We start from the raw sequence: 12,282 nt of genomic DNA on the forward strand, positions 1-12,282 counted from the left end.
CAAAGCAATTGAGCTTACCTGGAGGAACTTGGAGCATCGGTGAAATGGTTCTGTCTTTGGTTGTTAATGCTAAATGACTTGGCTTCTTTGCAAGTCGAAATTTATTACAATCTAATATTTGATCTTTACATGAGCTATCATGAACAGTTACCATACAATCTGAAAGAAGAAAATGAACAAAAATGAATTTTCATGAAACATCGATAATACACAAAATTGAGATTTTACCATGAATGATGCATTGATTGAGGAAGGAAAACACTTGAACTGAAATCTTTTACAACAATAAACATAAAACAATAACAACGCAATTATCTGATATTTACAATGAAAAACTTGGACTTGACGAGTTTATATCACTTGACAAGTGAAAAAAATATTTATTTTTTTTCGAAATGCGATTTTCCACAAAAAAATTTAAAAAATTAAGCCTTGAAAATCTTTAACTTTGAGCACTTAAAATTGATTGATTTTAACGAGATTTTAACATGCAATGGAGCAATTTAACGTGACAATTTATGAAATATTTCATTTCACTGATATCGATTCATTTATGCACTTTTTTCAGGGTAAAACTCAATTTTCAATTTCTTTCCAGTTTACTTACTTTCACATTTAATGGCAGGTTTATTGGCCAATGCTTTTTTACAGACATCACAGAGAGCAGCAATTGAATAACATACGGAAACGAACTGATGAGGTGAAACTTTTTTAACCTCTTTGTCCTTCTGTAATTACAATTAATAAAATCAACAATTAATCAAAACTTTTCGGTGTTGGTCAAGTTGGTGAAAGAAAAAAATGTTTTTCTATTCTGTAAATTCTGTTGTTTCATGATTGACCGGAAGGAAATAAAGTTGGGTAAAAGGGTTGAAAGTGAATAATAATTATGAACAAATTTGTTGATTAATCAAGATTAATAACTAAATACTTACTCGTTTTTTACGGAAAAATAAGCTTCCTCTTTTTTTCCTTTTCGATATTGACTTTTCATCATCACTTTCCTGGTTACTGATGTAGGATAAATTTCTGTGAAAGAAAATGAGTCATGAAAATTAATTTACATTCAGAATTGAAATTGTTAGCTTTAGAATGATCACGATTTGGTTCAATTTTTTGATGAGTTGTCACCTTGTGAAGAGTAAATTTGTTAATGATAAAAGTAAAATAAAGGCAACATTAAACATTTGCAATGAAACGAGAAAATCAATATTATTGGATAATGTTAATGTTGTTTTGGCTAGTGTCCAGGGAAAAAAATGTTCAATATTTTGTGATATGAAAAGTGATTGCATGATGAATGATAATTCTTGGAAAAGACTGGAAAGAATTTTAAATGGAAAATTAATTATTCTCTTGCAATCTGTTGATTCAGATTAAGGATTGCAAATGAATGCATCTGCCTTTGCTTCTCCGAAATTATCTGAATAATCTGAACAAAAGAGATGAATTGAAGGATTCAATGATGAATAATTCAAGGGTTAAATGTTGCCTTGTTTCGTCTATTTATTTATTGAAATTGATTAGCATTTCTTGCAAAATTGATAGCTTCAGTTAAGCTGCTTTCAAGGGAAAATCACATTCCAAATTAATCTCGAATGACCAATGCTGTAACTGTAACTATTTCATCGTAATCAGTAAATGAAGTTAACTTTGAGTGATTTTGTTGAATTGATCAGAATCGACCTCTTTTGCCTAATCAATTTGGGATAATTAATTAAAAGATTCAAGTTTGTAACGAATAAATGTTTTGAATCTTTGATTCTGGCTTATTTTCATTTTATTGAATGCAAAAAATTGCAAAATTTATCAGTTCCATATGCAACCATCAATGTTGAAATTAGTTGGAAAAGTGAAACTTTCATGTTCCTTTTCAAAAAGAACAAAATTTTGCTTTTTTCTCTTCTCTCAATTCCCTGTAAATTAATTACCTCAGATGAACATTTTAATTGATACAACTGAATAATCTATAAATTTAATTCAATGGCAGACTCTGATGAATAAGTTTTCATCTTATCAACTTATCAGGCTACTATTACAGCACTTATTAATGGTTAATTGCTTGTCAGTTTTCATTTAATTTAATCATTTATCTCAACAATCATAATTAACATGGCCAACAAATCCAGACATTAAACACAATTCGTCCAATGTTTGCCTCTAATTACCATTACTACTTATTCATATCGATATTAGTTTTAGTTGTCTAATGATAAACTTAAAATTTCGACCTTTTCAGTCGAAGTTTCATTCGAAAAAAATTCAGATCAATTCATCAGATTCATCCGATAGCTGTACTCTGTGCTCACATTCAAAATTAAGCTCAGTTAACGGCTCTCATTTATCTGTTCAAAGCTCAGGCAAAAGATGTAAGTAATGATTCGATCATGATAAACATTTCATTCACTTGATTATTCATTATAAGTTTGAATATCAAAAGTTAAGTCAAAGACAAAGATTTTTTAGTCCAATAAACTCGATGTTGCATTGTGTTAATATTTTGCATTAAAAAATTGCATTTATGGTCAAAAAAATCCAATAATGATAACCTAATCCAATTTTATGATAATCATGAAGCACCAAGAATTAATAATCCTGAGAAGTCGAAAGAGCCTATCAGGTTCGTGATGCTATTGGGTTTCAAGTGATATACTTTTTATGGTCCAAGACTAAAAGTAACTTTTATTGTGTCACCTTTAGATTAGCAATAAAAATATGTATCTCGAAGTCGTTTTTAGTTTGAAAAACTTTTAAATTGCTATTATATTAACTGAAGCTGAAAACTGTTGATGGATTTTTTAAACTTGCAAACATTAATAGTTGAAGATAATTTTGTTTTCATACTTTGAATAACCATTTTGATATTCAATGTGACACTTGAAAAGTGAATCTAAACTGCAATTTAATGAAAACAAAATGATTGACAAAATGTTTTCCAAAGTTAATAATGTAAAAAGAAAAATTTGTAACATAAAAATATTTCCACCAAATTGAATCGCAAACTGAACACTGAACACATCAAATTGTATATTAAATTAGCAATCACTCAAAGTGTCATTGATTGTAATCGTTGATCATTTTCACCTGATAATCATTCAGTTTAAACATCAAAATGAATTTCATTGAAGATGCAAATCAACTGAATAGACAAGTTAAGAGAAGAAGAAATTGTCCCAGAATTCGTTGAATTAAAGAAGAGAAGAAAAGTGAATCATTAATAAGCAGATGATGAAGATGAACTTACTTGTCTCGACGTTCATGAGGAGTTGATTGTTCCTCAACAGCTTCTTGAGCAGTCAAAATGGAAGGAGTTGATATTGATTTGTGTAAAGTTGATCGAGGAGGAGTTAAATACTGATGATGATAATAATGAGAAGGTGATATTATTGTTGTTGGCGTTGCTTTTGATGTTGTCACCGTTGATGGTGATGTTACTGGTTCAACCTTCTTCACTGAACTCGATGATTTTGAGCTTGTTAGAGGTGTTGATGGAGTTGCACTTGTGGCCATCAACCGTTTACTTGTGAGGTTTCCACTGACTGTTGATGAAGGTGAGATGCTTTCACGTGAAGAAGAGTTGCTTTCACTTTTCATTGAGCTAAAATCATCCAATGAGGGTTTCACATTAATTATATCACTCATACTTCGAGCAGATTGAACCATCGGTGCATTTGCATGATTACATTGACTAGGTGATGATGAACTTTGATGATGGTTTAAGTTGAATATTGCTTCACTTGAACTGGCTGTAAGTAGAAGAATAAGTCAGAAAATTGAAATTTCGAAAAGTTTTTTTTCCAAAATTATGACAACATTTAAAAATGTTTTTTTGCTTACCTGATAATGACCGGGGTTTATCAAAGTGTAAATTAACAGTTGAATTGTTTTGAGATTCTTTGTGGTCACTTGACTCTGAAAGGGTCAAGTCTTCGAAAGAAACTGTTAATCCAGTTGCTTTTAATCGCAATTTATCTTCTCCTTCACTTGGATCATCAATTGAACTAACAATATCATCCAATCTGGAAGCTGAAATCGATGAATATCTTGTTAATGTAAAAGTGGTTTTCTTGTGATTACTGTTGGTGTTTGAAGATGGTTGTTCACTTGGTTTGGCCTGAGTCATTTTTCGTTTCGGTGAATCGGATTCTCTCGCATCGTAAAACGTTTCTTCAATATCGGAATCCAAACTGCTCAAGCTGACTCTGTAATATAAAAATTGTTTATCAGAAAGCTATTTATAGATTTGCATGATTGACTGAAAGAATTTTTGTCCATTCCAATCTTCGTTCTTGAGCTTCATTCCGTTTAATCAGAAAAGGTTGACAACAAAACGAGTTTGATCGAAGCAGCGTTTTTTTCAAGTTTGATTAACAATCTAATAATTATCCAGATTCATGTTACAATATGAAGATACAATTAATTTGATTAATTTTTCAATTTTTTTCTTTTCTATTTAATCCAATCTTCTTCTTTACCCTTTCTTGCAATTATTTATATCGTAATTTGATATTGAATGGAATGTTAATAATAGCTGAAGAAAAGACAAACGAGAGATAAAAATGGAAACAAATGAATGCTAAATAATAATGGAATCAATTTCAAGTGAATTATCATTGTAAATGATTATCATCATTAAAAAGGAAGGAAGGAAAAATGGAAAGAGAGAAAAAGGAATTTTTTTCAACTTTTTTTCCCTTTTTTCATTGCCTGTTAAAACTAAACCAACTCGTGAATAACATGAATAATTGAATGGTAAAATGATAGAGATTAAATTGAATGGTGATGAAAAGAAGATAAATTAAAGTGAAAGTTCATGTTTGATGAGTAAAGAGTAATATCAACGTACACTCGATGAGGTGCATCTCCAATGAAATGGTCAAGTTCATTTTGACCCAGTCCAGCTTGATCAATGGATGAAGACCAACTTTTACGTCTAATGATTGGATCTGAACCCATTTCTCGACTTTCCTTGCTGTAATTCAACGAGTTATTATTGACAGTGTAGTTGCTCTGCTTCAGATTGTTGGTACTTCCAGGTAAACCCGAGTTACTGTTACGCTTGGCACATCGTTTAGCCGTTGTACCACCAATGGTCGTTGAACCGGCAGTTGTGGTGGTTGGGGTTGAAGTGGAGTGACTGGAGACTGAAGGATCGACTGGTGTAGGTGACTTGCATGGTGTACTTACGGGTGAAGCTTGAGGTGAACTACAAGTTGAACTGGCAAGACTCGATGGTGTCCCTGGTGATCGACGACCTCCAACTGCAGGACCAAGAAACTCTTGACTACTCGATGGAGTCAAATCGTTTACTTTAATCTTTACCGATCTTTGATCATTAATGCAACCAATTTTGACCATTTCACTTTGTACAGGCTCTTGATTGCACTCAATCTCAACACTCGACTCTACCTGTTCATCCTCTGTCTTTATCGTAATCAGTTGTTGACCTTGATTATCCTTGATGACCTCACTTAGTTCAACCTCTGAGTCTTTATCATTCGTTTCAATTTTACATTCAGATCGAGTTTCAGAGTCTCTTGAATCATCGTGTTTCATCATTTCCATACTTTCATAAGCACCAAATGTTAGTGTATGCGGACGAGGTGGAATCGATCGAAGAAAATCATTGGAATAACGACGAAGTCTTACCAACTCAGAATCATCATGATGATAACATGTTTCAATTGAAAGTGATGAAGATGAAGATGAGGTTGACGATGAAGATGAAGACAACAATGTAATCTCTTCTTCCATTCAACATGAATCCAATTCTCGGTGAAAATGGTTCATTTTATTTTTGATAAACACCAAATTGGTGACAAATTTCCAAATGAATCTAACTGAACAAACGAAAAGAACAATTAATAAATTGAAAATGAAAAGTCAACAATTGTTCAAACAATTTACAATGGAAAACAAATCAACCCGAAAATGCAGATCAAGGCAAAGTAAAATGATTAATCACATTGAAATAGGAAAAGGAAAACATTAATTACAAAAAGTGAAGCCAATAATTCATCAATTATCATTGTTAAGAGTTTCAACAAAAAACAAAAAGCACTGAAAATGCATTACAAGGACATGATCAAGATTCAATTTTACTGTTGGTTCAGTAGAAGTCAATGAATATTATCATTTCTCCTCCCTGTCAATGTTATTGATAGGGTTAATTTTATTTACTCAAAATGCATAAACTCTCTAATGGTTAAGGTTAACATCATAATAATACTTTTCATTTCAATTGCTAACATGATTATCTGATTGATTTCATTTCTTCTGCTTACTTTCATCTTCATCTTTTTTCTCATTTCTTTTTGTCTTCCTTTTCTTTTTCTTTTCTTCCTTAAGTTTGTTGCAACTTGACTCACAGTAAAACCATGTTACATGATGAACTCAAAGGAAAACCTAAACATGAAACTACTTGAAATTTGAATCAATCTGATTGTCTTGAAATTAACTTTGCCTTTAGGAGAAACGAGGAGAAACACTGAACATTTCAAAGTTAATTGGATCATGTTGGATAACGTTATTTAGATGATGAAGAATGGAAAGAAACTCAAGTTTACCTGAACAAGAAAATATTGTTTTTCAAGATTAAATAAGAGTTTAACATTTTCTTCATTTGATAATTAAATGGTTTCAAGTGTAGACATTCAGAGTTTTTTGTTTTTTTGCTGAATCCAAGTTTCAACCATTTCTCAGTTCATCATTGAACTTTATTTGCTGTTTAAATACAAAAAGTTAAATGTGAAGTTACGATTAACTTTCATTGACTGTTAATGTTTATCCAGAAAAGAAGAATAAAGTTGAATAGAAAATCAAATTTTACCAGATTTTTGTTCATGATATTAACCTAATTTTAACCCTTTTTCCACTTCTAATGACAATTTACAATGAAAATGAGTTTAAAGGTTAAACTCAATTGAAGATTCAATTGATTTCGTTTTTTTGCTTTTCCATTCTTGACGCACTTCTACATGTTTATCATGATTAAAGGATAAAATTTCAGATTGAATTATGGATGAATAGTGAAAGCTGAACAAAAGTGAGAAGAAGAAAACAAATGAAGATAAGCTGATGAAAGGAAAAGTTGAACTTCGAGTGACTGTTAAATATAGTTTGGTGTGAGGTTCAACTTAAGAGCATTTCAAGACTTACCTTTACCAGGTAACGAGGAAAGTAAAGAAGCTGATTCTCTTTAGGTTAAGCAAGATGAGTAAATAATATTCAAATAGTTATGCGAATATCAAGTTTAGAACTGGGAGTTTCTCGGTGGGAGGTTAAGATGAGAAGGAATAAGTTATTCACAGAAAAACTGTTACGTTTACTCAGCAAGAACTTTTCTTCTTCTTGAAGCTTATTTTACGACTTTTGCCTTTTAACTCATCATGTTAACATCATGTTTTCAATTGTCATTTTTAGCTGTGCAAATAAAAAGATATGAGAAATTGTTTACCATCAATTAAATTATCTCATCATTTTCACCAAAAATCATGCAATCTTGATAACAACCAATATCGACTCAAAGTCATTTCTGTCTTTTTGCTGAATTCAAGAAAATCGATTAATAAATATTTTTAAAAATTCTTATCCAAAGTTTTGAGTCGATCGAGGTTACCAAGAAAAATCAATCTAAAAATTGATTTCTAATAAAAACCTCAAGTTCAAAGTTATAACTAAAACCAAGTTGGACTCAACTATGCATTGGAAAGATTCTGATGAATATTATGAGAAAAAGTTTATTGCAAAATCAAATGCAAAAATTGAATTCTTTTTGCTTTTTGTTCGAAAATATTGATCATGATTATGTTTGAAGAGAAAGTAGTGAAATTAATTCCATAAGTTGTAATCGTGATCATCATGATATCATGAATTTTGTAATGCATTCAGGTTTAACTCAAAAATAACAAAAGTCAAGCAAGGATAAAAATAAAATTTCAATGAATTCGATTCAGGTAAAAAGGTCATTTTTAAAGTATTTTTCCTGACTCTTTTGTACTCTTCAGGATGAAAGATTCATCGAGCTGATGAATTCTTTATCAACAAAAGCATCATGATGATACAAATGATGATGGGAAAGGGTAAAGAATAAACTGCAATGACAATGATGGAAACAAGAGTTTCCAATGGATAACGAGAAAATTTTGGATAATACTTTGTTTCCAAGAGAAAAGAACTTCTTAATCAATGTTTCATGAACATTTTTATTCCCGATTTTTTCTCCTCATCACATAAAACACACAGAATTGAAAAGAGTTTACCAATCATCATTTTCATCATTGAATCGATACTCGATACATTAATCTTGATATTCAATGGCGAACTCTTTTTCCCTAAAAATTGCCGTTTTCTGAGTTCATGCATTTGACAAGTTGAAAGCAAACTCTCGAGTTGAGTAAATTCGTCAACAAACAAGTCAATCAGATGAGACACTATTCAAAGTGAAGTGTTGAACAATTGAACAATTTGACAGAATCAAAATGAATATAAATATCGACCTAAACAGAATCAAAGTCGACTTTACTCTTGATTGATTAGGAATAACAGTTTTGATAACTTCAGACTTGGAGTAAATTTATGGTCAAACATTTCACACTTTTTTGTTAAACTGGGAAAATGATAAATTTGAGTTTAAACAATGAAACATTTAATGTCATATTTTGTCTACTTTTTGCATTAAACTGGAAAATCGTAATTCAAGTTAATCTAGGAAAAATTATGGTTACCATGAAAAAGAGAATGAAATTCGTAATTCTTTATTCAATTGTTGCCATTATCATTATTATCTGGTAAAACTTTTATCACAAATATCATTAACGCTGAATCAGTAATAACATTACAGTAAAAGTGGTGAACCTTTGATAACAATTTGTTTTCATGTTTCATTTAATAATATCATAATCTTTTTCATTTGAAACATTTATTAAAAGTTGCAACAAAATTCAGTTTTTTTGCCATCCAAAGTTGATTCAGATTTACTCATTTAATGGGCGAATTAATGGCGATATTTTTTATCATTAAATGATGAAAAATATTGAGTTAGCGTTTAATGAGAAATTGATTGATGAACTTCAAGTTATTTGTTATTAATATATTTACGAAAATGTTGAGATTGAATTAAAGTTTCAAGATTGTTCAATCCCAGGTAATGGTTAAATAATAAGCATTTGTTGTGCCTGGAAATGACAAAAGTTCAACTGATAATCATCTTTTTCTTTATTCGTTGATATAATAGTTTGTTGAGGAAAATGTGAAATGGTAACAAATAATCCTGGGAATAACAAGTCAAGGTTAATGGAAGCAAACAAACAAATAATTGATAAGTTTGATTGAATAAGAATATCATAATCATCATGATAATTCATGTAATTTATTGATTCAAATGCATATTCAATACAATTATCAACAATTGGTCACGTCAACAGTTATGTTTAGTTTTGCCTTTTCCTTACCATTTTGATTGGGATTACAATGAGATCGACGAGATCATTTGGAATGCCAAGTTTCCAGAACATTGACTGAAGTATAAAAATTAAAACTCAATTTTCTTGAAACTTACTTATGATAAGTTAAAGATACTTTAGACTAACAGAAATGAAACTGTTTTCGATTATCCAATTTCATGAAAATGTTGATTAAATTTGAGGTTAAATTGAGGCCAGTGTTATCAAAACCATAAAGGTCAAAAGGTTTATGGAGAAAAATGGAAAAATTAAGTTATTTTCATCGCACTAGCAAGGTGTTCATTAATGCAAACTCGAGTAAATGCTGATGTTGCTTCAAACGATTTGACTCCAAATACTTAAGCAAAATTTAAGCGAAAGTTGATTTAATCGAATAGATTTATCATAAGAAACCAACGTTTAGCTACAATTGTGAATCAGACTGAAATTTTGAAATGGATTTTGAAATGTTCATGGAAAATTCGAAAAATAAAATTGAAATTATTTGCAGAAAAGATTATATTTTATCTGAAAACTTCTAGTATTAACAAAGCATTTCTCGAAGAAAAATGGTCAAGATTACTCAATTACGATGAATGGACAGCTTAAGAATTTGAAGCTATTTAAATAGCAAAACTTTCTCTAAAACTCATTTTCCATGCAAGAGTTTTCGAGAAATTTGTTTCCATTCCTGGCAATGAAAAAGCAATTGAAGTTGGCTCAAGATTGGACATTTTATTTGCTAAATATTTGAATGACTTTTGCAATTCACTGTGAATTGCAATCTGAAAAAGCATTCAAATGTTGAGTCAAAAGTTATTCATTAAAATTTCGAGATAACATGACAAACTAACATGTCCATTCTTAACCATGAATAAGGTTACAATTTTTCTGCTTTGATTCTACTCAAAATTCTGTACCAACAATCATGTGAATGTCACATTTTTTACTCATTCTTTCTCATCTCGATTCTTATCCTTGATTATCATCTTTATTGTTGTGACTTCTTTTAAACCTGAAAACGTTACCAAAGTCATTTGTCATGAAAACTGTAAAAGACGAGCATTTCTTTTCGCCAAGTTTTCACTCAAACTTTTCAAGAAATGAATTTAATGTTACCAGACTACAAATGATAAAGTGATGCCTTTACAAATGACGATAAAAATATTAAAAGGTTGCAATGAAAAGTCGATTATTAAAAAATTTACTTTTGTCGGAAACAAAAACTTTTCTCATGATAAATGAACTGTTTTTTCTGGCTACAGAATATTCATTCATCCTGATGTTTCTTTTCACGCTTTACTTTTCCATTTTCATGCATTTGCTGATTTTACATGATTAATTTGTTTCCTGTCAATAAATAATCAGCAATCAACAATTTTGCACACTTGAAGGAAAAGAGTTTAAAGTTGCTTTCACCAATTACGCTGCAACGGCGAAACTAATACGCAAAGCTTTACAAAAATTAACTTAATTGTTACCTTGATTGTGGACAAGGAAAGCACGTTTGGAACAATTACCCAGTGAGAAAATTTACAAAGATTAACAGTTAAATGGTCATCGGACAATGATTGATGATGATGACCATAATTTGGTTTCCATTTGGATAAGAAAGGATCATTTTCATTCAACATTAAATCATAATTAGCTTTCCTTTTATGGGTCAACTTGAACATCTACAAAATGAGGCAAAAACATTAACCTAAAACTCAAGATGCTACAAGAATAGGAGATGAACCCAAGACTGTTGAACAAAAGACATGAAACAATTTTTGATAAACTCCGTGACAATCAATCAGCAAAGTCAACTGACTTGGACAACCACAGAGAATGAGCAATGTCTAGAAATGTTATCGAATTAATCACATTAGATTCTCCTCGAAACATTGGAAATGAAATGTTTATCTGAAGAGGAAATTGCAAGATTCCATTTTCATCTCAACAAAATTTATGGATTTTTCTTGGTTCAAAGTGAATAAATAATACAGATTAAAACAGATTTATCAACACGCTCATAATAAACGCTCATTTAGTTGATGAAAAAGTTGAAGGTGAAAATGTTGTTAGAACAAATAAACAAACTTTTCAGTTTATTTAACCAATGAGAGTAAACGTTTACTGAATCATCAATTGAACTTTTTGCTTCCAGAAACGAAGAAAAAAGAAAAAGCAAAATAAAAGAAATGGACAAAATCGAAAGAAAAATGTCCAAAAATTAGAAATAAATTGATATAAAATATCTCTAGAGATGCTTCTAACCAAGTATTACGATTGATTAAATGTCATCTTTTCAGTTGTTCAACCAACTTGGAGTTAAGTCTTTTTGATCTGCAAAACCAACCTTTGAATATAAATAAAAGTTCATTTCAATAACAATTCCAACGGTCAATCAATAAAGATCGATTTCTGTTGAATTTCCAAAAATTCAATTTCTTATTGAAACGCTTTCAATGTTTTCTTTTGTTTCACTTGATGAATTTACTCATCAAAATGATAATTAAACTTGAATTGAGCCAAGTTTTGATTTTCATTTTAAATGTAAATCTTTTATTTTTACCATTGATATTCATAATTGGATTAGAAACAGTGGAAAAGGTTTCAATGAAAACAACAAAGTTTTCATGGAATGATGAAGATGATGAACAGTTAATCGGTGCAAATAAGATTTGAAAAGATTAAACTTTACATTGAAAGGGTAAACTTGGGTTGAACATTTATGAATGATAATATCTTTGATGCATCAGTGAAAGAGTTTATAATAAGTCGGAAATTATCATGAAAAAAGGATTTTCTTTAAATTCAGTTTTCCATCTCAATGAATAATTTTGTAACTAACATG

General features: G+C 30.2%; 1 protein-coding gene across 8 annotated transcripts in view; it reads right to left on the reverse strand.

Moving 5' to 3' along the window:
- The window catches only part of cyst (rho guanine nucleotide exchange factor 18 cysts), a 47,477-nt gene that overhangs the window by 23,598 nt on the left and 11,597 nt on the right, over positions 1-12,282 (reverse strand). For 7 of the 8 annotated variants that reach the window (XR_001570211.3, XR_001570210.3, XR_016198893.1 and 4 more), the window contains exons 2-7: positions 4,847-5,840; positions 3,838-4,202; positions 3,245-3,746; positions 936-1,029; positions 608-728; positions 19-159 (exon numbers count right to left, since the gene is read on the reverse strand). Coding sequence is in view for 3 of the 8 variants with exons in the window: in XM_089267881.1 (XP_089124007.1) it covers positions 19-159; positions 608-728; positions 936-1,029; positions 3,245-3,746; positions 3,838-4,202; positions 4,847-5,754 (2,131 nt within the window). In the remaining 5 variants the exon portion in view is untranslated. The remainder of the gene's footprint in view (positions 1-18; positions 160-607; positions 729-935; positions 1,030-3,244; positions 3,747-3,837; positions 4,203-4,846; positions 5,841-12,282) is intronic. The other variant, XR_001570209.3, reaches the window with a different exon arrangement.

The sequence above is a fragment of the Tetranychus urticae genome, chromosome 2, assembly GCF_039701765.1.
Source record: "Tetranychus urticae isolate SD_2017Ah chromosome 2, NJAU_TeUrti_SD_1.0, whole genome shotgun sequence".
NCBI lineage: Eukaryota > Metazoa > Arthropoda > Arachnida > Trombidiformes > Tetranychidae > Tetranychus > Tetranychus urticae.